The sequence below is a fragment of the Echinops telfairi genome, unplaced genomic scaffold (assembly GCF_000313985.2).
Source record: "Echinops telfairi isolate 266 unplaced genomic scaffold, ASM31398v2 ScPeMD7_7424;HRSCAF=8462, whole genome shotgun sequence".
Classification (NCBI taxonomy): Eukaryota; Metazoa; Chordata; class Mammalia; order Afrosoricida; family Tenrecidae; genus Echinops; species Echinops telfairi.
Genome location: NW_022111324.1, coordinates 6,676,092 through 6,702,912, shown reverse-complemented (window position 1 = coordinate 6,702,912; position 26,821 = coordinate 6,676,092). Strand labels below are relative to the sequence as shown.

Here is a 26,821-nt window from a genome sequence, read left to right as displayed (position 1 = left end):
TGTGTGTGTGTGTGTGTGTGAAGGGTTCCATGCACAGAGAAGCACGATGGTGTGTGTGTGTGTGTGTGTGTGTGTGTGTGTGTGTGTAAAAGTTCCGTGCAAGGAGAAGCACATGGTGCGGAGATTCACCCAGAGGCAGCCTCCTCTGCACCTGGTCTGTCTCACACAGGCCTGGGCGGGAACGATCAGCGGTCCCTGGGAGCTGCTCAAGGTGGCTGAGACCATGGCCTGAGTGGGATGTTGCTCCTTCCTTTGGGACTGAAGGTCCTTTGGACTTCTCCAAGACTGGCTGCAAGCAGAGGAGAATGAGGAGGAGGAGGAGGCAGAGGAGAAGGAGAAGGGGAAGGAGGAGGGGAGGCTGACATAGAGCAGACTCGGGGGATCTGCCATTGCTCTGTCTAGTGTTCTGCTTCAACCCTCTTCTTCTTTTATTCGTGGGAGCTTACTGTAGAGAAGGAAAGAAAATCTGACGCTCAACCTGACAGACGTTCTCTGTGCTTGATCTGACCACTTGAAGGCTAAGCCGTGGTGCTCATCTGGGGTGTGCCTCTTAAATTCAACCTACCCAGGGGGAACTTCTCACACCACCACCTCTCCACCCTGGCCCTCCAACACACAGGCCATTGGTCAGCTCCTACTGCTGTGAAATATGCCCAAGATAACTGGATTTTTTTCCCATATAAATGACCTACTGCTAGGATTTATAATTTTGAAAGGATCTGAAGGATCATCTAAGTTAATATCATCATTTTACAAATCAGGCAAAGGAAGGAAGGGACACAAAGTTGGTTATTGGGGACATTTTAGTGAGTACTTGTATGCGCAAGATAAGAAACGGTCCTACCCCTAAGAAGAAATACTTTTACCCAAAACAATGGACCATATCCCTTTGTATGATTTGGTGGGATTCTGAAAAAATTACGGAAGGTAGAGGGCCTGATTTTTTTTAAAGCTTTATAGTGAGTCAAACAATATAGCATCATATAAAGAAAAATGAATTCTTTTCTCCCCTACCTTACTACCAATGGAGCAATTCATGGTAGCAATGGCGGCTACTCTCCCTTTTTGATAGTTAGGTTTGTTGTGCCAACCCGGCCAATAGGAACATGTGGGATTAATCGGGTGGCAGTTTGATTGGAGGCAAAGAGATAAATGGCTCTGCAAGGCCCATCCCCCTTTTGCTTGCTCTTTGGTGACTGGACCAGCGTGCTGCTGCTTTAGCTAGTTCTCTGCCTCAACTTGTGAGCTACACTACCTGTTGGCCAAGCCAACCCATGGATCATGTAGCTAGAGCTTGAGGCTCCTTCAAGACCTGCTTCACCATGCTGCTGGTGTGTACATTGTTGAGCTTGATGCTAGTGGATCCTGTTGCCTGGCATTACATGAGTTTGATATCCCATCCGGGCCTACTTCACTAAGCTCCTGAGCTACTGACCTTTGCTGACCCACCCTGCTGTGGGCAGACTCTGCCTGCCTTGCCTGATGGAGGACTCCACCGTCTGCTTCCTTGACCTTGGACTCGGCAAGTTGAAGGACTTTCAGTATATGTATTAGTCTGGGTACTTTGGAGAAACAAATCCACAACAACTCATGTATAAGAGAAAGTTTTATGTAAAGGTTAAGTGCACATCAAGAAAATATCCCAACTCAGTGCTGCCCAAGCCCACAAGTCCAACATTAGCCCATATATCCAACACCAATCCAGAAAGTCCTCCTCTATCTCAAAAAGCAGATGCAATGACACCGACTGCAGGAGGAAAGCTGAGTGAGTGTGTAAGCATCTCAGCGCTGGCAGGGGTTGCCACATGGCTGCTCCAGCACCCACGGCTGCATCGGGGTAGGTCCATATGGCTTCTTCTTGGGGATGTCTTGCAGGAAGTCTGCCTTGAAAGCTGAAGCAGGGAACTGCTAAGGCAGCTGCACCCTGGTGCAACCATCACAAAGCAAGAGACCTGAGAACTAGAAAGGCGAGGCTCACCGAGCCATTTATCCTTCTGCCCTTCAATTAATCCCACGTGTTTATTGGCCAGATTGGCACAATAAACTAACTAACTCAGTATATTAACTGTTCCACAGAAGTAAGTTGAATTGAGCCCCATGTACTGCTGTGTGGACTAATTAGCTGTTATATTCCTTCTCGCTGTATAAACCTATCCTCTTATATAGATGTAATAAATGTCCTGGTTTTGTTTCTCTAGAAAGCCTAACACACCCTTACTTCTAAGTTCTCCAACCTTCTCTTGCACTCCTCCATTTTCTCTCTCACTGGTGTTCTCTCACATTTTCCTCTTCTTTGTCTTCCTCCCTTCCGCTGTGTGAACACACTGCGATTTATCAAATTGCTCTGCTAATGATTCAGGAAGTTCCTTTAGGGGGGTGATGAACAATATTGTAAGGAATATACCTCTCTATAGGCAGCTCTAGCTGTAGATAGAAGCATAGATACAGATGTAGACACAGATTCAGATGGACACACAGAGGTAGGTGTAGATGTAGATGTCAAGACCGACAAGTGGTGGTGAGATGGAGAGATGCTCTTTCTTTCACTGGATAAGTTCTTAGAAGCAGGGCTACGAGGGGGAAAGACTACGTCTTCATTAAACTGAATAGATCCTGCCAAGTATTTTTCAAGGAAGGCTGTGGCAACTTTCCCGCTGTATGTTATATGAGCACGCCTGCTTTCCTATGTCCTGAGCAGCCCTGACTACTACTGCTCCTTTTCATTTTGGTTAATTTGCTAGATGTCATCGCATCACTGTCTTGAGTTTCCTTTTCCCAAGCATTGAAATGGGACACTTTTTCACATGCGTTGTTTCTTCCCCTTTTCAATCGCCTGTTCCCATCCTTTGCCTATTTTTCTAAGTTAATAAGTTTTTCTTATTAATTTCTAGGAGCTCTTTGTATATGAAGGATATCTACTTCCATGTTGTATGTGTTATTAACATTTTTCTCATGCTTCCACTTGTAGTATTCTGTAATTACAGGCTCAGAAAACTCACACGGGCAGTCAGTTCTTCCCGTCCTACAGAGTCACTGTGAGTTGGCAACAGCCTGATGACAGTGAGTTTGATTTGGTATTTTGTTGTTGTTTGTTTTTAGTTAACATGTAGGTAAAAAGAGAAATGATACACTATCAAAGGATATATTTACTACTATAATCAAAACCAACTCATTAAATACACACATGAGTGGCTCATGACAGAGATTAAGGTTTGCTTTGTTCTTTTCCCATTGTCTCAAGCCCTGTTGGTGCTGTCAGGAAGGGTTGGACTATTAACCACAAAGTCAGTGGTTCAAACCCACCAGTTGCTCCCAAGGAGAAAAATGAGGTTATCTACTCCCATAAATATTTAAGACATTGGGAGTCTATGCAGGGTCTATAGGAGTCGGAATTCACCTGAGAGCTTGGGGTTCTTTTTTCCAGCATACTATGCTGAAATTCCCTTTCCTGACTTATGACAGCATTATGGGGATAGTCTACAATGTCAATGATTGCAAAGTTTAATCCAGCCTAAATTAAAAACGTAACTTCTTACTAGCTTGGGGCCAGCAGTGGTGACATGAGGACATGGGCCTGTTTCTTCACGCTTCTCCGCTCAGCCCTGACCCTAGTTCCCCTGAGGTTGCAGCAGGGACGGGGTTGGGGGGAGGTGGGTTCAGGCCCGCCTGACTATAGAGGCCCTGTATGATTCTCCCTTGGCTCTCACATTGTGTCACCCCAGCAGACAGGCCCCAGTGGCTCTTTTGTGGAGGGGCCTTCGAGGGCCCGTCAGAGTCCTCTTGACCATCCACCTCACAGCATTCCCTGACATAAGTGGTCCACTCGCCGCCTTTCTACCCAGCCGTGCTGGCAACCCCTTGCTCTTGCACCGCACAGTCCACGCAGGGCTCCCCAGGGCCTGGCAGGCAGCTCTTTGCACAGTTCCTTCAGGATGACTCGAGTCCAACCCACATCCTTACCCTGCTAACCTCCCCCAAAAGCCACACCTACCCACCACTGGGTCAATGCCAACCACAGCAATAAGACAGAGTAGAACCCACATCTAGAGCTCCCCAGGTATGTCCTCTCTTGGGTAGCAGACTGCCACAGCTTTCTCTGGAGCAGCCGAGAGTGGATTCAAACTGCTGACCTTCTTTTAAGTTAGCAGGTGAGTGCTTAAGCACTGCGCTACCAGGCCTCCTTCCCGCTGCCATCGAGTCAACTGTAGCTCAGTAGGAGTCTAGAGAGGGTTTCTGAGGCTGTGAATCTTTCTCCCGCTGAATGCCGCAGCGGGAGGTAGGCACCTGAAAGCTATGCTCTGCCACGGGAGTCGGCTCCTGTTGCCTTTTTACATTGCAGCCTTCTGGGGCCAAAGGCCGGCGCCTAGGTGATCCCAGATGCCCAGGGACATCGGTCAGGCCCTTTCCCTCCCCCTCCAGGAGTCGTGCTCTGAGAGCCACAGGCCGCGGTGAGAGATGGCCGGACCCCAGTTTCTCTAGGAGGGCCTCTTGCTGCCCTCCTGGCTTGTCTGCAGTGGGAGCTACTTCTCTTCCCTTTCCCAAGAGAGTGATTCCTGTTTCTCAGCATCCCCTCCCTCCCTCGTGGACCTTCGGTGTTGTCTGCGGCCTGCGGGCTGCAGCGGCTCTGGAGGCCAGCCCAGGAGCCTCGCTGCCCTCAGCCTGGAGGCGGCGGTGGAAGCTGAGCTAGACGAGCGAACGAACGTCCCATCCCGTGTCTCGTTCGCACGCAGTCCGAGCTGCTGCCGCCTCCCTCTCGGCACTGTTTCTTGCGCAGGAAGCCTAACCCTGGGGTTGTAAAAACGAACTTCGTGTTCTTTTCTCATGTTCCTCGCTGTATTTATCTCTTTTTACCCTAACCTTCTCACATCAAGCCACCTGGAGCGTCTTCTGTATCAAGGATGCTTGGAATCTAACTTTTGTTTTGTTTCGTCCCTTTTTCTCCCAAACAAATGGCCGAGCCCATCAGCCACCCCAAGAAGGCCGGCCCGCAGAACCCGCTCTGCTCTGACACGTGGACATGGCTCTCATTTCCACCCTTACGGGGGCGCCACTTCTCCCCGCATTCCCGCCAGTGTCAGATGGTTGTGATGGAAGTAGTGTTCTAGTTAGCGTTGACATCTATAATCTGTTGTTGTTGTTAGGATCACAAATGTTTAGATAGTTGGTTCGAATATCTGGGACTGTGTAATATCACCCCTTACTGATCTTTTCCAAAATATCTTGAGCATTTTATTGCACCTTTATTCTGCCATGTTAATTTTAAAAGGCCTTCACCTGACTTCCTTTTTTTAAAGAGTTGACTGGAATTCAATCCAAGTTACATACTCATTTGCCACTGGATGATATAAAGCATTTTAAAATGTTAAGTATTCATATCTAGGAAGGTGGTCTACCAAATTTGATTTGATGTCCTTCAGAACCAAGGAATCTGATGGTAGAATTCGAGGTGGCTTATGGGCAAAGGAAGCCATTTTGTTTCCTTAGTTGTGTGTCCGCATCCCTCCATCACCCACTATCTTTTCGTCCTGCTCAGCAGGCCAGAGCAGAGCTAAAACAAGCCAAGGGGATGGAAGGGAACTTGCTCGCGATTTGCGATTACTTTTGCCCGTGTCAGGGTTATAAAACAGACAATACTAAATTCATCATTACAGTAGGTCTAACGTACCGATGGCCTACTATATTTTTTAGCGAATGATGTAGCCACATAAATAACAAACTCACACATATAACAAACACATAAGCCAAAAAAATTCAGACTCACTGCCACGGAGTCGTTTCCAAGTCTTAGCGACCCAGAAGGACAGGGTCGAACTGTAACTCCTCAGGAGAGTCGAAAGCCTCCGCTTTCTCCCACCTAGCATGTACTCTCCCCGAAACTCACTGCCGTGGAGTCAACGCTGACCCACAGCGACCCCCTGTGTACGGGACTAGAAAACCCAGTCTTTCTCCCAATAGCTGTGGGTGGCTTTGAACCGCTCACCGGACAGATCACAGTCCAACTTGTAACCACTGCACCACGACGACTCAATATGTAACACAGAGATAGAAAGCACAAAATTTAGTAAAACAGACCTGGCCTAGCACCCCCATGCTGATAGTGCGCAAGTCTTGTGACATTTCCAGAAGTGAATTTGGCCTCGCTCCCCATGCTCCCGTGCACTGCCCAAAGCACACCATTCTGTTCATTTTCGTCAAGCACCTGCGTGTGCAGGCGAAGATTGTGAAAATGTCGCTTTTGATCATAATTGTTTAATAAAGGCATAAATTGTGCTTAGAAAGTTCGGTCTGAGTCGAAATTGGCAGTCTCCTGATAACCAGAAACAAACAATCAAGCCTGCATTTGTTTCTATTAATTTCACTGGACAATTTAGCTCATTAGCTCAATGATTGAACGTGAAAAACGTATCAGATGGCCTTACTAGAAACCACTGGATTAGGTTAGAGCTGCCTATTTGATAGTTTAAGTGTCTTCGTAGTGAAAGTAGTGCAGCGAGGGGTTTGCTCGGCTGCCTGAAATATATTTCCATAAAGGCGTGCTATTTGGAGCGGAGACCCACGTGCCAAGCATCTCACTAAGCACTTGAGTGACCAGCACTTCCTGAGTCTTTCCTCAGTCTGTGACGTGAATGTGGACATGCATGTTCATACTTAATGAAGAGAACTCCGAGGCTCGAGGGGCCATGAGAAAGTGAACATGTGTTTTTATACGGACAATCACATACAGTTATGAATGTTTGTCTGTCCATCACGGCTGTACCAGGTCAAGCCACCACTCCCGAAGCATGGCCATTCCAGTTTGGGTTCAGTTATTTTAGGTGTACCTAATAGGATCCCAGGTGGCATATGGTTACTAGTTGAACTGCCAACTGAAAGGTCAGGAGTTCTAAACCACCAGCTGCTCCTTGGGAGAAAGATGGGCTTTCTCCTCCCACAAAGACTTACAGTCTCAGAAACCCACAGGGGCAGTTCTACCCTGTCTTGTAGGGCCACTATGAGTCGATGGCAGTGAACTCTGAGAACGTGGGAGCAGCGCCTCCCCTCCACTCCCCGGCTTGCCCACCAGGCTTTGCCTGCCAAGCTTTTCCTGCTCCCGCGCCAGCAGCAGGCTGGAGGGCTGAGTATTACCGCCCCGAGACACCCATTCACCATGCCCACATTTGAATTCCTCACCATGCATAACTGAGCACTCTACAAGTGTTTGTCCACCCTGCCCAGGGCAACTGGGAGACTGAAGTCCCACCACCCTGCCAACACGTGGACAGCTGTTTCCCGCTTGTATCGGGAAGCTCTGAGGGTCTTGGAGCTGTGGCATCATTTCCAGCCCTTCTAGCTGAAAGGTTGATGGTTCAAACTCACCCAGAGGGGCCTCAAAATGTGGGCCCCACCAACTGCTTCTGAGGGATTACAGCCTTGAAACCCCTACGAGCAGTTCTACTCTGCACCCATAGGGTCGCCCCGGACCAGGATCTCCTGCACTGCAGCCAGTCAGAGCAATCCAACACCAGAGCCAAACCCCGGGGCCCACTGTGCTTCTAGACATTTCCGGGCAGCGGTTCCGTGGTAGTGAGTGTCCGTGCTTTGACCTTGAGATGCTAGGTAGGGGAAGGCCAGGTGGGAGTGCCGCGGTGGGGTTTCTCTCCTGCTCCACTGAGCGGGGACGTGGGGGTGGCGCTGCCCGTCTGACTGAGGAAGGCTCCCTGGGTCCGCATGTCTCGTGGAGCGAGACTCAGCTCTGCTCTCATTCTCCCAGCACTGCCAGCAGCCGTCCTCGCGCCAACACAAGCAAATGGGCAAAGGCTGTGTTTGGTGCCACCTTGCCTCTCTAAAAACTCCTACTACACTTACAAAGGAAAACATTCACCTGAATTACAGTTACAGTGGTTTACATTTCTCCGCTTCTTCTGCCAGCTCCTATCTACATGTGCACAACTGTCTTCATAGTCTAACCAGTGGTACTTCTCTCTGTTCCCTGCTCCTCATGTCACAGTCTTGGCTCCGCCCCCCCTTTCCCCCTGCTCTTCCAGCTGGGCCCCCATCCATCAAGTGGGTGCACAGACGCCCTCCTCAGCGGGACTGGGTATTTAAGCTGCGTCCAGTTCACGTGATTGTAATGTCAAGCACCCTTGGTGTGGGCATACCTTTTAACTTGTACTTGCAGTAGTTCCTTGGGTGATTCGCTGGGAGAGATCCTCCCAAGCAGTTTTTACCCTGTTTCTCATCCTACAGTTCTTACCCACGCCCACCCCACTCCGCATTGTCTCAGTTTGTCCCCAGCTGAGTTCCCAGCTTCTCCCAGCAGGCCCTCCTTCTGGCACCCCTCACGTAGCGCCCACCTTCTGCTGGCAGCGCGTGGCAGCTGCTTCCGGGGACCGAGGTGCGGGCTCAGGCCCATGGAAACAACCTCACTGCCATCCAGTCGATGCCGACTCATAGCAACCCTACAGGACGGGGTAGAACTGCCCCTGTGGATTCCTGAGACTGTCTAACTCTTTACAGGAGTAGAAAGCTTCGTCTTTGTCCTACGGAGCTGCTTGGTTTTGAACTGCTGACCTTTCCGTTAGCAGCCCAGCCCGTAACCACTACTCAGGATCTCCTTCACTGGATGAATGAAGGGTGCAAATGTAAGATGACGGAATTCGGTGAAGCCAATGTTTTCTTTAATAAAAGAGAGTGACATAATCTTGAACTATGTTTAGAAATCCAGTTTTGTTTTTGTTTTTTTTTAAATCACTAAACTTTTCCTGTTGGCTTTGCAGCTCTATTTAGGTAGAAGGGCTTTAATTATACGGGGCAGTCCCACTCAGGCTCGGTGATCTCCCACTTATGCAGGGCGAGCCGGGAGCTTCCAGATAGGCTGCAACCCCGCAGTCCCGCGCCTGGCCTCCGCAGCCCCGCATCTTGGTTCAGAAGCCACCAAATAGATTCCCCCAACGCCGCCGCCGCCGCCGCCGCCGCCGAGCGGGTCGGCCGTCCCCCGGCCTCTGGCGCTCCCTGGCGTCCATAGTGGGAAACGCAGTCTCTCGGCGGAGCTCTGCGGTGAGGGGAGTGTGCCCGAGAGGCTCCAGAGCAGATCTGGTGCCTCTCACCTCTCCTCCCGCGGTCCATAGCAGTCAGGTCGCATCTGCATTCGCTGGAGGGGCAGAGACCGAGGGGAGGCACCGGAGGGCTCAGGGCCCGAAACGCTGTATGAACTAGGTCTGTCCGAGTGAACTGAGCTGTTTGCACACAGGTGGGAGTGGTGGGGAGGGCGGGGGACCAGAGAGCTTCCGTGAGGGATCTGGACCGAATGAGGGCCGTCTGGCTGCCTGGGCTAAGGTGAAGGGAGTTTGGGTACTGAAGCTGAGGGGCGGCAGGTCTGAGGGGCGCCAGGGGTGAGGGTGGCGGGGCTCCGTTCACAAGCGTCTTTTGAAAGTGGCTTGCTTCCTTGTGTGCTATTAGTTCTAATTCTGCTCTTGGGGTGAATTAAGGATTTAATAGTCCTTTTAAAAATTATGTCCAACTTACTTTCTTTATGGTCCGTGGGAGAAGGACGGGACTTTCTACCCTGGAAACGGTTACAGTCTCGGACACTAATAGGAGGGTGGCTAGGGGTGGTGGGTTTTGGCTTCCTGGCAGTTTGGCTTGGTTTTGATTTTCCTGCTGCATGATAGATGATAGATGGATGACAGGCAGACAGTCGGATGGATGGATGGATGGATGGATGGATGGATGGATGGATGGATAGATAGATAGATAGATAGATGGATGCCGTGTATAACTCTGATTCCTGGTTACCAGAAAAATATGTCGCTGGTGCAGCAGCACCTTCATGACCACCCGCATGACCTACTCCAGGGTCGGCAAACTGCAGCTCAGGAACCATATGTGGCTCTTTCAGTATGTCCACGTGGCTCTGAGACAAAATTGAAAATGTTTAAAGGATGTTATTCAGATTATAGTGATCATGTTTGTTTGTAAAATTCGGTGAAGCCAGTATTTTCTTTTTTGTTTGTAAAATGTGTGGCTCTGTAATTTTTAAATTGTTGTGAGGGACAGGATTTGGCTCTTCTTTTTCCAAAGTTTGCGGACCGCGGCTATAGTCCATCCTCAGCGGTCACTCCCGCCGTCCACCCCGCGGGCCTCGCTCACACTCACAAGCCCAATGCCCTCTCTCCGCCAACCATTGATCTCTGCTAATAACTCGGCCCAAAGGCGCTCACTGTTGGGTGAGCTTTGGACTGAGGAACCATAAGGTGGCTTTTCAAACCCACCAGCCACTGAGAGGGAAAGACAAGGTCATCCCCTCCGTATGGACTGACAGCCTCAGAAACCCACAGGGTCACCACAAGCCAGGATGGACCAGGCGGCAGTGGGGGTTTTTTGGTGTCAGGCAAATACAGGTCCAAAGCAAGTGAGCCAGTGTTCTTTTGTGATCCACGGGGTTTTCATGGCCTACGTTTCAAAGGTAGATACCTGTGTACCATGAGTGGCCCTGCTGGTATCTAAATACTGGTGGCACAGCTTCCGTGGTCCCAGTGTGACAGACTGCCAGATGAGCGGTGATATAAAGGATGCCTCCTACTGAATCCCTTTCATGACCCACTTACTTTTGCTTTGAATTTGTGTTGACACCTGCGTGTTCAGTAAGGGAAGCCATACGGAATGAAGGGATGTGGCTGAATTTTTGTTATGAAATGTTTTTTTTAATTTTAATAATCACTTTATTTGAGGCTCTTACAGCTCTTATCACAATCCATATGTACGTCCATTGTGTCAAGCACATTTGTACATATGTTGCCATCATCATTTTCAATACATTTTCTTTCTACTTGAGCACTTGGTATCAGCTCCTCATTTTTCCCTTCCCTCCCCCCTCCTCCGTCCTCCCACACTCATGAAGCCTCAATAATGTATAAATTATTCTTATTTTCACATTTTATACCATCCACTGTCTCCCTTCACCCACGCTTCTGGTGTCCGTCCCCCCGGGAGTATGGGTTTTCGTATGTATTACATGGACACATGTATCCCTCTGGGAGGAGGGGTATGTGGGACACATATGTTCCTCTGGACTCAACACAACCTTCTAGATTCCCTTAGAGATTTCTTGCTAAGCGGATGCAATTTATGGCACCTGGAGATATGGTATTCGCAGTTAACTTCTGTAAATTACCTATTGGGCAAATCTCCTCTTGCCCAATATCAGCAGTGAGAATTTAGTCAGAATTGTACTCAACAGCCATGGGATGCCTGGTTTGTTTTAGTACCATCATGAGGTGCCAGGGTGGAGCCGTGGGGAGAGGTCCCGCTGCACTCTCGAGCTGCTCCACGGGAGAAAGGTGTGGCCATTGCTTCCATACAGATCCAACTCAGCTCCCTGCCGTCGAGTGGACTCTGACTCGTTGCTGCCCTGTAGGCACCGTGGAACTATCCTGGGGCTTTTCCTAGTCTCTCACTCTTCACGAGAGTAGAAAGCCTCATCTCTCTCCTGCAGACCAGTTGGTGCTTTTGAACTGCTAACCTTGCTGTTAGCAGCCCAGCCCATAGCCCACTATCCCGCCAGAGCTCCTGGCTCAGAACGTAGGAAACCCAGTGGGCAGTCCTACTCCACCCCATGGCACAGCTACGAGCCTGAATCAACTCCGTGGGACCCAACAGAGACCGCGTAACCCAGAGAGAGGCAAACCACAGCCAATCCAGCCGGTTGCCTGTTTTCACTGTGAGCCCAGCGTGGCTTCTCCATTTCTGAGGAGTTACTGTAAAAGGAGGAGGGGAAAGAGACACAGCAGCGACAGAGCCACGTGTGACCCACAAAGCTGAAAATATTTGCTATCTGGCCCTTTTTCGAAAAAGCTCTTTTGCCCCTTGTTTTACTGATGGGGACACTGAAGCCCAGAGAAATGGAAGGGTCTACCGACAGTGGCCTGGTAAGTCAGTGTCGGAGGCTGGTTCAACTCCTAGCTCTACCACTCTGCTCGAGCCATCCCCAGTGTGGGCCTCAGTATCCCCACCTCCCTAAGGTCGATGTCCCGCACGTAGTAGAGACTGTCCAGGAAGCTGCTCGTTCATGCCGCCCGATGGGATGGTGGGAGGCCACTGGAGAAAGAGGGAGGTGGGTTGATCACATCCGCGTGTGTTTGGAGCAGTGCTGTCTCCAAGAACCACCTGATTCATGTTCCCCTTTGACTCCTCCTCCACCCAGTGGTACCGTCCAAGCCAGAGTGCGGCATCAAGGGAGAGACCGTGTTGGGGAACAACATCGAGCTGACCTGCGCCTCAAAAGAGGGCTCACCGGCCCCTCAATACAGCTGGAAGAGCTACAACATCCTGAACCAGGAGCGGCCCCTGCCCCAACCAGGTAAAGAGTCAGCAGGAAGGTGGGAGTTCCTTCTTTCAGGTGCAGCTGGTGGGCGAGTGTTGCCAAACCCTGGCAGCGACCAATCAGATCCCCCTGAAGTGTGCCCTTTTGCCCAGTGGTAGCCATTGGGATATCTTTCTAAGTCCATTTGTTCTCACTTATAGAAAGGGGTTGAGAATACCTCTCAGCTTGGGGGAAAAATGATTCATGCAAAGCACGTAGCACAATGCCCTGTAATCCAATCAAAACCAAGCCCACTGCCATCTCGATCTAACTCACTGCCTCAGAACAGGTTCTGATTAGGAGTAGAAATGCCCATTTGCACTTGTGAGACTAAATCTTTACAGGAACTGACAGCCTCCGCTCTTTCCTGCTGATCACAGATCAGCTGTTGGCTTTGAACCTCCAACCTTGCGGTTAGCACCCAATGCCAAACCCACAGCACCACCAGGGATCCTAGTACATTGTTGTAGGAACCACTGACTAAGATATTGACTATTATTTTCCTTCTTTGCCACAATTCTGTTCTCGAACAAGCAGGCATTATCAGTTACTCTGTGAGCCCCCAAATGGGATTTTCAGTTGATGCTGGTGTTATCCAAAAGTGTTCAAGGCTGTAAGTCAAACCCTAACGGCTCCATCCAAGGGGAACCCCAACTCCAAGCTCGCTGCCGTCCACTCACGGCAATCGCGGAGGACAGGGTAGAGCTGCCCTGAGACATAACTCGTCAAGGGAGTAGAAAGTCTTGTCCTTCTCCTGAGGAGCAGCTGGTGCTTTTGAACTGCTGACCTTGCTGTTAGCAGCCCAATGCATGCACACCACAGGTAGGGGGCTTCCTATTCCCACTATTCCCCTGTCCAGACCAGGCCATCTCCGACTCCTCCACTGACCCCACCTCCCCAAACACCACTCCTTTACGGCCACACCCGACAACCTCGACACCTCCGCTGTGAGGGTCCCGTCCCGTCTTCTCAGGGAGAAGGATGGTAGGTTCAGCTACGGTTGCCAGGAGACGGGCTGTCTACTGGGCCACTTGGGATTTGGCCTCTGGGCCAGGAAACAAACGGAAAAGGAACAGATGATGGAGACAAATACCCCACTGTGGGGCCCACCGGGTTTAGGCCCAGGATCCCCCTCCCTCCCCACTGCCTGGTCCGCTCCTCCCAGTGCTCCTGAAGATCCAGAAAGACAAACACCTGGAGGGCTTTCGGTTCCAAGGAGGCTTCGAGGAGGTGGGAGGTGGTGAGGGAGCCAGTGGGCACGAGCCAATGTTCACAGAAGATGGGGAACGAGGGAGAGCCCAGGCGTGGGGCATGGGTAAGCCAGGCCCACTGTGTGCAGATTGGGGGTTTGGGCACACAGTGAACTTGGTTGCTCTACCTTTCACTTGTTTGGTGGGCAAAGCAGACACTTCTCCAGCTAAAAACCAGTGACCAGAATCCACATGCTCTCATGCAAACTGGGAGCGCAGCAGCAGGGTTCCTCGGGTGTCAGTGTGCATCTTGTTGGCCGATGTTTGTTGAGTGAGCCTGGCTTGTGAATAACCATCCATGGTCTGCCTGCCGTGGACAATGACGGGGCCAACCTCCCTTTCAGCCAAGTGTACGCAGGGATCGGAAGCTGGCGGTTACAGGTGATGGGTAGGGTGACAGTTCCTCTTGGGGACACTGTACCGCAGAGGACACTTAAAGGAGCACACGGCAGCCTGGGCACAACTCTCCTGCCTCCTCTGGAAGAGATTCCCAGGTTGTTAGCAGCCCAGAAGACATCGTTCTTTAGGGGCCCACTGGAATCGTGAGGACGTGCAAGTGGGCTGAGGAGGGATTCGCCACAGGTGAAGATGCGCCCAGCGTCAGGGCTGGGCCCCAGCAGTGGTCAGTGGTGACAGCAACACTCACCTCAAAACCTCTCACCTCCATCCGGTCCCCAGAGCCCCCTCCGAGCCAGCCCCTGCCTGTGTCTGACTTTACAAATGTTTCAGCCCACAGTTTGGAAAGGAGGGGTCCTCCACCCGACTCCTCTGAAGACAAAATTTTCACCACTAGGGATTCGTTCCTTTGACTTAGCGGCCTACGACTGGCAGCAAGCTGACCATGAAAAGAAGAGGCAATCTGGACTCCCATAAACAGAGGAGGAGGTCTGGGGTCTCCATGTCCTAGCTGTGAGTCACTCAGCCCTGTGCTAACCGCCTGAATCACCAGGATGAAGAACCGCATCACCTACTAGAAGGCTTGCTGACGATAATGTGAGACTTCAGTGTGGAGGGAAGTCCACCCCCTCGGGAGCCCAGGGAAGCCGACAAGCCAACTCCTCGTTGACCACCAGGTGTCGCCGCTGCAGCGGTAACCGTTTTAGCCAGAGTTTTAGGAGCTGAGTTCTGGAAAGCACCAACTGCTGGTGTGGGGGCAGGGAGGGCAGGGGTCGCTGTCTTCTCTGCACCAATACAGAGCTACCGTGTTGGGAATTGACAGGAGCAGCTCTGCCCTGTCCTGTGATGTCTCCATGACTCGGGATTGGGCTTTTGGTTTTTCGGGCCCCTTGCAAGACCGTGAGGGGGCATGGGAGCCTCAACTCCAATGATAGGAGTTAGCCCGAGGTCACCACAAGGCAGTTTCTTTGTGTAGAGCTTTGATGTCTGGAAAGATCCCGAGGTAGCTTCCAACTCGGACCTGTCTGCAAAGAACTATAAAACCCAAACCAAATTCACTGTCATTGAGTGGACTTTGACTCAGAATAGGGCAGTTGGCATGGCCCCTCTGGGTTCTGAGACTGTAACTCTTTGGGGAGGTAGAACGCCTTATCTTTCTCAGGGGCTTTGAACTGCCGACCTTGTGGTTAACAGCTCAAGGTGTGACCACGCCTCCAGGGCTCCTTGCAATGTGCTATGGGAATCTAATAAAACCAACGGCCATCAAATCAGTTCTGACTCCCGGTGACTCCTATGTGTCAGAGTCGAGCTGTGCTTCACATGGTTTTCAAAAGCTGATCACCAGGCCTTTCTTCTGCTGCACTTTTGTGTGGCCTCAGTCACCAGCTTTGGTTTGCAGCGGCGCACACTCACCATGTGCACCACCAGGGACCTCCTGGTGCATGGGCAGCATTCACAGGCTACAGCAGTGGGACTCTGACAGGAGCTACAGGTCCGCCCCGCCCCCCCAGGGGTGCCCAGAGTCAGGGGGTTAAGGGAGTATTTCCCAAAACATGCTCCTTCAGGAAGCCTCCTCAAAATGAAAATTTTAATAATTGCGTGGTCCAATTCGTATAGAAAAAGAGGTCATTAATACCACAGCCCTTTCTCAGGGACCTTGATCACGTGAACAGCCCTGATGGACACAGAAATGCCAAGCTTCAAACCCAGACCGGTCATCAGGCTGGACCTTGAGTAGTAAGCGAGGACTATTCTTCACCCTGCACCTCGTGAGCGCTCAGGCCCGCCTGCCTGCTCACTGAGGACTGTCCTGTTGGGTGCTGCATGTGGGCTCCACAGCCATCCGTGGAGTGCTGAGAGTGGGTGGGAAGACTTGGGAGCTGAGGACTGGAGGGTCCCGAGCCCTGGATCCAAGGGACCAGGCATCCCTCTGACCGTACACATGCCTGAAGGGCAGATGGGTAGCTCGGTGTGGATTGCTAAGGAACAGGGTTTCCATCCTCAACCCAAAAGGGTTCCCCCAAGCAACTGGCACACAGCAGACACCGAGTATATATTTACTGAATGAAGAAATGACTTGGAGAGCAAAGATTAAATCCAACCATTGAGCTATAAAATTAATAAATAGGGGGAAAGGCGCTGAGCTTTCAGACGTGAAGCAACTCATTTAACGTCCGCTCCGTGATTGCTGAACTTCCTGTGGCCACGGACCCTTGTGTAGCAGCGTGTTCATAACACGTTCTGGACGACTCGCGGAAGGATGGAATTCTAGCAGAGGTGGGTGGTTTACAGAGGACGGCCGCCCCGAGAGGGGTGAGCGTGGGTTTCAGGGGGAGACTGAAGAAAGTACGTGTGAGAAGACTGGAAGAAATAACCCGAATCGAAGTGCTATTGTTTCTGGGTGGTGAGATTGTGGATCGTTTGTATTTTATTCTTCCTTTCTTGACAGAGGCCTCCCTTGACCCTTTGGGTGGGCTAGAGACGGACTTCCCTCGCTAGGAGCGCCAACACTTCTGTTTGTATTGTTTTGTGCCTGTCTTCCCCTGTGGACTGCAAGAGGACACACACTTTGTTGAGTGTGTGGCTGGGATCAGCCTATGAAGATGTTCATCATCATCTTAGGCAACATGCAAATGCCTATAACGAGCATGTGTGATTTTTCAAATGTTAACAAACAATGCTCTTAAGGAAGCTGTCGGCCGCTCCAGGGAGCTCTAGGCTTCAAACTGGACTTTATCCAGCTTTGCCAGGTCTTAACTGCAGGACCTTAAGCAAAAGCCACTTAACGTGGCTGAGCCTCCCGGTGCCTCCGTGGAACTGGCAGCTTTGCTCCTCCTGCCACACACGAGCGCTGGGCAGATGTCGTACGTGAGGATGGGTACTGGACGCAGACCGGGAAATCCACTCCAAGGGGCCATCGTGCAAGCGGCTGGTGGCCGCTCACCTGCTTTTGCCCCTGGGACCCCAGTGGAGTTGGCGCGGTTCCTGAGCCACGCTTGTAACTGAGTGGACACGTTTGGATCTCTCACGGAAGATGGCGGGCAGCCTCTGAAGTGCACAAACAAGGTAGTGACAGGACCCTGTTTGCAATTTGGGTCTCCTCTTTGGCAGGAGCCCTGGTGGCACAACGATGAAGCACTTGCTACCAATCAAAAAGGTTGGTGTGTTCGACTCTATCATACAAGTCGTAGTAAATCAACATGGACTTGACAGCAGGCGGTAGCTCCTCCACCCCGGAGGCAGCAAGGACCGTCCAAGGCTGGCTCTGCAGGCAAACAGGTTAGAAGACAATGGTCTCTAAATCTCTGGTGCCTTTGGGCCCAGGACACACTAACAACAGGCCTAGACAGAAAGCCCTCTCTTCTCAAGGGAGGGGGATTGACACGGACAGGGTCGTGGATGGAGCAGCAAGGGCTCTCAGGAGGACACCTGGTCCACCCCCGGAATTCAGGAGGGGAGATGGTTTCATGTCCACTTTCCAAGTGAGGTAGCTTTGACTCACTCAAGGAAGTAAAATGGCTTGCTTAGGCGTTGAAGGATTTTGCAGTCTATATACAGACACACACATAGACATCCACAGGTCAGAGTTCTTCATCTGCCACACAGGTTCAGCCTCAGAATTCCGTTTCTAGAGGTGATCAAACTGGTCATCACAATGTCTCCTAATTGTAAAGCACCCTCACACAGTATGAATTCATTTAACATCTGAAAACAAAACAAGAAACACCCAACATTCCAAACTCACTGCACGGAGTTGATCTCACTCATGGCTACCTGGAGGGTCAGGGTAATTCTGCCTGTGGGTTTCTGAGATTTTAACTCTTTCTAGGAGTACAAAGTCCTGGCTTTTCCATGAAGGGTAGATGGTGGTCTTGAACTGCTGACCTTGTGGTTAGCAGCCCAACACATAACCCACTATGCCACCAGGAAGTTTCCTGAACACAGTACACATCAGTAATTCTATGGTGGACTCATTGTTATTGTTGTCTCATTTTGTGCTCACAGTCACCCAGTGACACAGGGACTGTTACTGTTAACATTTGCAGATGAAAAAACTATATTTCAAAGTCAAGAAAACGAGGTACCATGAGGCTAAGCTACTTGCTCAAAGTCACAAAATTAGTAAGGGGTCAAGCCACGTTAAACACCTCAGAATTGTGTGTCCCTTTAGGGACAATAGGTGTCATTGTTTCTTAAAGCCCCAGACATGGGATTTTTTTGCCACGGAGACTAAGGCTCAGTGGGATTTCATGATAGAAAGGACACCTGCCTAGGAACTCCAGGCTCCCAACTGGAACTCACGGGGCAGTGGGCCGAACCTTGGACTGCTAAATGCAAGGCCTGCAGTTCAAACCCACCAGCTGCTCCTCAGGAGAAAGAGGAGGCAATCTGTCCCCATGAAGATGTACAAGTTCACAGTCCCAGAACCCCCAGCAACTGTTCCACTCTGTCCTGCAGTGCGTTGGTATCAACTCGAGGGCAGAGCTTTGGAATTCCCAGCTATTTGTATTCTATTCCAGTGACCCTGGAGGCTGTGTGTGTGTGTGTGCGCGCGCACGCTTGCCTGCGTGCTCAGAAGGGTCTATGACCTGGCGCTGCTTATGGTTATAGCTGTCAATAAATTTTTTCTTAAATTTTTGCAAAAAGACCCCCAACCATCAGGCTTTTATAAGAAAAGAGTCATTCATTCCTAAGATCTTTAAGTTCTAAGTACTTTGTTAAGATAGCTACAAATAGTAGCTCACTTAACACCTTGAATAATCTTAAGATAGGTGTTGTTACCCACTTCCAAATGGAAAGAATACACATAGTTGAGAGCATATGAGCAAGAACCGATGGTGCTGAAGGAAGAAGTTCAAACTGCACTGAATGCATTCGCCAAAAACAAGGCTTCGGAACGGACGGAATACCCATAACAATATTTCAGAAGACTGAAGAAGCATTGGAAGCACCCACTCATCTATGCCAGGAGATTTGGAAGACAGCAATGTGGCCAACTGACTGGAAGAGACACATAAGAAAGGTGACCCACCAGGACGCTCAAGCTGTAGAATGATATTGGTATCACACACAAGCACAATTTTGCTTAAGATCATCCAACAGCAGTTGCAGCAGCGCATGGACAGGGAACTGCCAACAGTTCAGGCTGGATTCAGAAGAGGACACGGAACAAGGAATGTCATTGCTGATGTCAGATGATCATGGCTCAAAGTAGAAAATACCAGAAAGATGTTTGCTTGTGTTTCATTGACTATGTAAAGGCATTCGACAGTGTGGACCACAATAGATTATGGATTACCTTGAGGAATGGGAATTCCAGGACACTTCATTGGACTCATGAGGAAGTTGTACATGGATCAAGAGGCAGTTGTACAAACATAACAAGGGAATATTGCCTGGCTTGGAATCAGCAAAGGTGTGCCCCAGGGTTATATCCTCTCACCATACTTATTCAATCAGTATGCTGACTATCTCTGTATGCTTAACAAAACAAAAAAGTGTGGCATCAGGATCGGAGGATGGCTTATTAACATCTAGAGGTACGCACATGACACAACCCTGCTTGCTGAAAGTGAGGAAGACTTGGAGCTCTTGCTGATGAAGATCAAGGATTGTAGCCTTCAGTAGGGATTACAACTGAATGTCAAGAACACCCAAATCCTCACAACTGGACCAGTACGTCAACAGCATGAACAATGGGGAAAGGTTGAAATTGTCAAGCATTTTGTCTTACTTGGATCCACAATCAATGCTCATGGAAGCAGCAGTCAAGAGATCAAAAGATGAGTCAGGTAAATCTGCTGCATAAGACCTTCAGAGTATTGAAGAGTCCGTCAGGATGTTTCCTTGAGGGCTAAGGTGCTCCTCACCCAAGCCATGGTATTCTCCATTGCCTCACATGCACGTGAAAATTGGACATTGATAGGGAAGACCATACAATAGATGCATTCAAATTGTGGTGCCGGAGAAGAATATTGAAAGTACCATGGACTGCTAAAAGGATAAACATTTGTATTGGAAGTAGTAAGGCCAGAGCACTCCTTAGAGGGAAGACTTCATCTCATCTACTCTGGACATATTACCAGGAGGGACCAGCCCCTGGAGAAGGACATCATGTTTGGTAAAGAGGAGGGCCCTGGAGGAGATGGGTGACACGGTGGCTGCATCCATGGGCTCAGACGAGGGACCACTGTGAGGGTGGCTCAGGACCGTGCAGTGTTTTGTTCTGAGGTGCATAGGGTCGCTATGGGTCTGGCAGACCCAATGGCACCTAACATTATTATCCCTTGGAGAAAGTCAGGGCGTTTTAACTTCCTTAAAGCGTCCCAGTCTCAGAAACCCACCTGAGCAGTTCTACCCTGGCCTGTAGGGTTGCTGTGAGTTGGCATCGACTCAATGGCAGTGAGTTGGTTTTTTGGTTTTACAAGTGAAAAGTCCTAGTGACTCAAGGGGCTAAGTGATCAACTGCCAACCGATAGGTTGATGGTTCCAATCCACCTGCCGCTCCTTGAGAGAAAGATGAGGCTACCTGCATCCGGGAGGATTCGCAGCGTTGGAAACCCCGAGGGGCAGTTCCACTCTGTCCCATAGGGTCGCTGTAACATGGAATCAGTTCAGTAGCGGTGGGTTTGTGTTTTTGCCAGTGAGTTAGCGGGCTTGGGGGAGCGGATTAACATGCCAAACTCAGGCAGCTGGTGAACGGTTTCCAAGTCCCGGCGCCTGGGCCTCGGAGACACAACCTGGGCCTCACTGCCTTGGGTGGTGGTCTGGGTTCATCCGCGACCCCCTAGCTGCTCACTGTCTGCTCTTCTCTTCCAGTCACGGGCCAGACCTTCCTCTTGAAGAACATCTCCACAGACATGTCGGGCTACTACATCTGCACCTCTAGCAACGAGGTGGGGGCGGAGTCCTGCAACATCACCCTGGCTGTCAGACCTCGTAAGGGCCGCGTGGGGACGGAGGTGGGGAGTAGGGGTGGGGAGATGAGCATCCAAGGCCCGGAGAGTCATCCCCTCTAGGACTAATGGGGAGCCTCTCTGGACCACTCGGCTGGGTAGCTGCACTAGCCCAGGCAAGGTGGCCAGCCTCCCCCCCTCGAGGCCAGCCCAGGGACGCTGGTTCTCAGGAAGTGAGCCCTGGACTAACTTGTATCACCTGTCCACTCTGACGGCCTCTTGCCTGGGGAAGAGTGCAGAGTCAGCTGCCGGGGCCTCTGGACCCCACCGCTAGCTCCCAGAGAAGCGGGAGCACAGTAGGGGCATAGGGAGTCCTGGAGGGCAGTCCCGGGCTGGGCTGGCCGCAGTCCTGCAATGACAAGTCTGTCATATGTCCTGCTGCTCCGGGGGCTGGGCCTCGCGGCTCCCCCCAGCTGCCGTGGCTTCCTTGGCTGGCTTCGGCAGGCTGGGTGGTACAGTCGCTCTGTGCTCCTGCAGCCTCCATGAACGTGACCCTGTACGTGGGCATCGCGGTGGGCGTCACAGCTGCCCTCATCATCATTGGTGTCATTGTCTACTGCTGCTGCTGCCGGAACAAAGGCGAGGCCGACGACAAGGAGGGGGCCAGACCGTAAGTGTCGGGGCGGGCACCCCGTCCCACAGCCTCCCCACTCACAGGACGGGGGTGGGGGGTGGGGCTTAGGGTGTTAAGCAGCCCCACTTTGTAGCTAAAGCAGCAGCAGTGACCTCTACGGGGCAGTGGGCCACTGCAGAGCCAGGGGCGAGGTCAGGGCGAAGGCTGGCCTGGGCCCAGTGCCCCGAGGTCTCACAGAGCCAGCCTGTCCCCTTGACACCCACAGCTTACTGCTCATGGGTGGAGCGCCTTCCTGTCCATGTGAGCCTGCCCCCTACCCCCTTGTCCCTCTGTAGGCAGTGGGAAGGTGGGCCTGGTGACTGCACTTTCCCACTAGGTCCAACCCCACCCCTCTCCTGCTCTCCCTGCCCCACAGGGATCGGAGGATCTACCGGGAGCCCCCGGAGCAGATAAGGGAGCTTCCCAGAGAGCCAAACTACGAGGACAGCTACAGGCATGAAGACCAGAGGAGCTAAGACCACCATGGCCACTGACAGGGGACCCCTGCAGGTTACCGGAGCCCCGCCCCCGTGCCTCCCACCCCCAAAGCCCCATCTTCCTGTTCCTTCACCCCGCACATTGGTGTGGCTCTGTACTCCCCGTGGCCACTGCTGGAGGCTTTGGCCTGGCTACTGGGCTTGTCATTCTTGACTAACCCTACCAAGCCCTCCCTCCCTGGGAAGTGGCTTCTCCTAGTGCCGCACCCTAGTCCAGCGTCCAGCCCTCCCCCTGGACCGGCCCAGCCGCCACCTCCCCCTGCAGGGACAGCAGCTCCCTGCATCACAAGCTGCCAAGCTGGCCTGTGGGCTCACTCGCTCACCTGCATATGGGTTTACACTCCATACACTTTTCTTAAGTGACTAAAAGAATGAGCAAACAAGGATCCCCTGTTATCGAGCCAATTTAAGGGTGCACCGCTTGCTGCAGGACTTGCCCAGGTCTGCCCTCAGCCTCCCTTTCCAGCCTCACCGTCCAACTCACCTGTACACTGTGGACACTCGCAGCAGGGACACAGCTCCCACTGCCCACTCCCCTGGGGTCTTTTGCAACCTCCATCCTGCACAGAATGCCCACACACTCTACCTCTGCGACCGGAACCCCACTGGCCAGATCACAGCTCTTTCCATCGCCCTTTCCTGTTGCTGGCCCACAACCCATCAGGAGCCCGGGGTGCAGCTGCCTGAGTGCTGCCTCTCCCCTGGGTTTGAGTGTACCTCCTCAGGCAAGACCCACTCTCCCCCCCAACCCATTCCCCACCCCACCCCCCGCACCCACCCCACTCAAGAGCTCTGGCTGCTGCCTCCTGACCAAGATACACACAGGCATGTGCACCCACACAGGCACCTTACTGCAGGTGAGCTGGTGTGCCCACCGTCCCTCTACCTCACATGCACCCTGCTGTCCCTGCTCCCCAATGCCTGTCCCACCTGGCCCACTGCTGGCTCTGTCCCTCCCACCTCCCCTGTGTGCTCCCCATTTCTTCTCCTCCCAGAGTGCAGGCAGCACGGTGGCTGCTGGGCTCTCCTCTCCCAGCCGCTCCTCATGCCCAAATGCCATTTTCTACTAAATCAAGGCTGCTGTCTTTTCAGACAAAACGAAAAATAGTAATAGTAAAAAAATGCACTGCTGTTGAGTGGATTCTGATTCATAACCAGTGACTCCATAGGACAGAGTAGAATGTCCCTGCGAATTTTCAAGGCTGTAAGTCTACAAATGCAGAATGCCTCATCGGTCTCTCAAAGGGTATCTGATAGATTTGAACTGCTGACCCTGCGGTTAGCAGGGCAACACATAACCCACTACACCACCAGGCACTTCTTCTTTTTTTAATACAATATTAGACAAATAGTAGACAATACTAAACAAAATAAAATGTAAATCTGTTGTTTCCTTGTGATTAAAAAATACACTAAAATGTTTTTGGGTAAAGTCTCTGCTTCTTTCGAAATGCTTTCAGTCATGATGAAATGTCCCGTGTTAATTCTTACTGCTGCTTTAATGTAGGGCTTGTTCGCCCCAACGCAGGACCCCTCCTGCGTTCGTGTCTGCATTCTCTGGGATGTCTTCTGCTTCCCAGTAGAAAGGGGTGATGAGTTGAGCCAGGGCACGTAGAGGGTCCAGACTCGGTGGTCCCCTTGCTGGTGGCTGCAGGACGGTCAGGCAGTGTCTCCTGGTCGCTGGGACAGGATGGAGGCCGGCCTGGTATTGGAAGCACGTTCCCAGTGCCTCCAGAGGCTCTCAGTGCCAGGAAGTCCGTGCGGTCCTGGGAGTCTCCTCCATGACGATAGTGAAGATGTGCTAGCCCCTGTGAGGTCCAAACTAGTGCCCTTCCCGAGAGGGAGGACGCGGTCTCTGGTTCTTTCTATTGGAGAGAACTAGGGATTCTTGGCCTGCAGCCGGGTCTCGACCATAACGCCGCCTCTCCTATGATGTACTTCAGGTCCTCTGGGCCATTTCCCTCCCGTGGTGCCCTGTGCCCACTCCTGTCCCTGAACCTTTAACATAGTCGGTCACTACCTGTGCACAAGTCTGTCTCTGCCTAGACCTATATATTCTTGTGTGTGTGATTTGATTTGATAGGATTGTAAGTGATTAGATTTACAGAACTTGTTTTAAATACTTTTATTGAAAGCAGTATGTTTCGTTCCTCCCCTCCCTAGCTGTGAGGTCCTTGAGGGTTGGCACTGAATCTTTTGCCTGCCCTGGCACACACTGCCACCTGGCAGACGCTTGTGGAATGAATACTGTCTGGGGCACATATGCCGGTGCCTGCAGCTAGTTACTGATACAGAGCAGTTACCTGTGGTTAAATCACCGGCTGGAGGTGAAGCAGATGATGTTCCTAATGTGAGGGAGCCCCAATCCATTGGAGCGCTGAGGAGCAGGAGTCCCTCTAGGGTGGGCTCTGCCTCCAGACTGTCAATAGACATTTGGGCAGAACTCTTCCTTGACTCTTCCTTTTACCTCACCTCGCCTCACCTCCAGCTCTTGTGCAACTTGGCAGGAGCCTCCAGCCTGACTTGGGACTTACTAGCGCTGCACAATCATTTGAGCTAATTCCATAAAGTAAATTGTGGTAGTCTGGGCTCCCTAGAGAAGCAAAAACATATATATACTCCCCACCCCAAGAAAGTGACTTACACAGTTGTAACCCCAGGAAGTTCAGGCTAGGTCAGATGATAAGCTGGAGGCTTTTCCTGACTTGCATAGCTGCCAGGGCTGATACACCAGGAAGCTGGAAGGTGCAGTAGGAATACCACAGCTGGTAAATACCGGGGCAGATGAGTCTGAGTACAGCAGGTCAGATGGCAGGCTCGGATGGCCCCCAGGGTCGGGAGGCAACATGGCAGGTCATTGACTCAAGTCCAAAGAACCAGATCCAGGATGTAGACCAGCAAAGGCAAAGAAGCTTTCCAGTTGCCTACTTACATTTCAAGTGGGCCGCACCCCCAGGAAACCTCCTTGGGGCTGTGACCTAAGTAAGGGGTTGTACTTTACCCTAATCATCCCACACCTGCTTGGCTGCTCACAGTAGATCCTATCGGGGGATGATTACAGTCCTTTAGATCACATCATGGAAGGGGCCTCAACTGCCAAGGTAATGTGAATCCTGGACTAGCCTGACTTTGGACTTGCCAGCCCTGCACAATCTGTGAGCTAATTCCTTGAACAAACCCAACAATTAGATAGATCAGCCCTCTTTCGCTCACACCAGTTTTGTTTTACTACAGAACTCTAGAGAACTGAGACACCCCCATTTCAGACCCAGGTTGAAGATCAGCCCCTCTTCTGGACCCTGCTGATGGCATAAAGACACAAGAAGAATCACAGAATCATGCAGTGGCTTTTAAAAAAAATAATCATTTTATAGGGGCTTGTACAGCTCTCATCACAATCCATCCATCCATCCATCCATCCATTGTGTCAAGCTCATCTGTACATGTTACCACCATCATTTTCAAGACATTTCTTTCTGTTTGAGCATTTGGTATCAGATCATTTTTCCCCTCCCTCCCCCACTCTCTCTCCCTCATGAACCCTTGATAATTTATAAATTATTATTTTTTCATGTCTTACTCTGTCTGATGTCTCCCTTCACCCACTTTTCTGTTGTCCATCCCCCTGGGAGGGGGTTATATGTAGATCATGGTGATCAGTTCCCTTTTTCTGGTCTAGCTGGATTTGTCAGGTAGAACTGATGTCATGATAGTGGGTGGGAGGAAGCATTAAAGAACTAGAGGTAAGTTGTATGTTTCATTGGTGCACCCTGCCGGGCTTGTCTCTTCCTTGTGACCCTTCTGTATGAGGATGTCCAATTGCCTACAGATGGGTTTTGGGTCTCCACTCCACACTCCCCCTCATTCCTACTGATATGATTTTTTTTGTACTGGGTCTTTGATGCCTGATCCATGATCCCTTCAACGCCCTGATTACACAGGCTGGTGTGCTTCTTCCATGTGGACTTTGTTGCTTCTTAGCTAGATGGCCGCTTGTTTATCTTCAAGCATTTAAGACCCCAGAGGCTCTATCTTTTGATAGCCGGGCACCATGAGCTCTCTTCACCACATTTACTTATGCACCCCTTTTTCTCTTCAGTGATCTCGTTGGGAAGCTGAACATCATGGAATGCCGGTTTAGATACCAAGGGCTCAAGTAGAAAGAAAATGTTTTGAGAATGATGATGGCAACAGATATACAAATGTGCTTGACACAATGGATGGATGTATGGATTGTGATAAGAGTTGTATGAGCCCCCAGTGAAATGATTTAAAAAACAAACAGTGTTCTTGCATTGAGGGAGTACTTGAGTAGAGGCCCAATGTTCATCACCTACCTTAATACTTAACATATAAATATATGTACATAAATCTATTTCCATATCTTTATATATAAATATATTTGCATATGTACATGCCTGTATTTAGACCTCTATAAATGCCCTTTGCCTCTAGTTCTTTCCTCTATTTCCTTTTACTTTCGTCTTGTCCCACTATCATGTCCGGCCGTCATTCAGGTGCATCCTACAACCTCCTTGCCATCCATATTAGATCACTTGCTGTTCCCTTGTCCCTGGGTTTGTTAACACCCACTTCCTTGTCCCTGCCTCCCCATTGTGAGCCCTTGTCCCCTTGGAACCGTTTGTTGGTCCCGTTGTTTTCTCCTCTGGATTTTTTATCCCTCCTATCTTATCTAGACAGACCTGCAGAGATAATAATATGCACACAAAAAAGACAGAGCAAAACAAAGCAACAAAAGAAAACAAAAA

At 50.9% G+C, this 26,821-nt stretch overlaps 1 protein-coding gene across 1 annotated transcript in view; it reads left to right on the top strand.

The window, feature by feature from the left end:
• Nucleotides 1-22,031, top strand: part of GPA33 (glycoprotein A33) — a 30,792-nt gene extending 8,761 nt beyond the window's left edge. The window contains exons 4-7 of the mRNA XM_030887760.1: nucleotides 12,182-12,337; nucleotides 20,806-20,925; nucleotides 21,420-21,552; nucleotides 21,932-22,031. Coding sequence (XP_030743620.1) covers nucleotides 12,182-12,337; nucleotides 20,806-20,925; nucleotides 21,420-21,552; nucleotides 21,932-22,031 — 509 coding nt within the window. The remainder of the gene's footprint in view (nucleotides 1-12,181; nucleotides 12,338-20,805; nucleotides 20,926-21,419; nucleotides 21,553-21,931) is intronic.
• The last annotated feature ends 4,790 nt before the right edge of the window (nucleotides 22,032-26,821 follow it).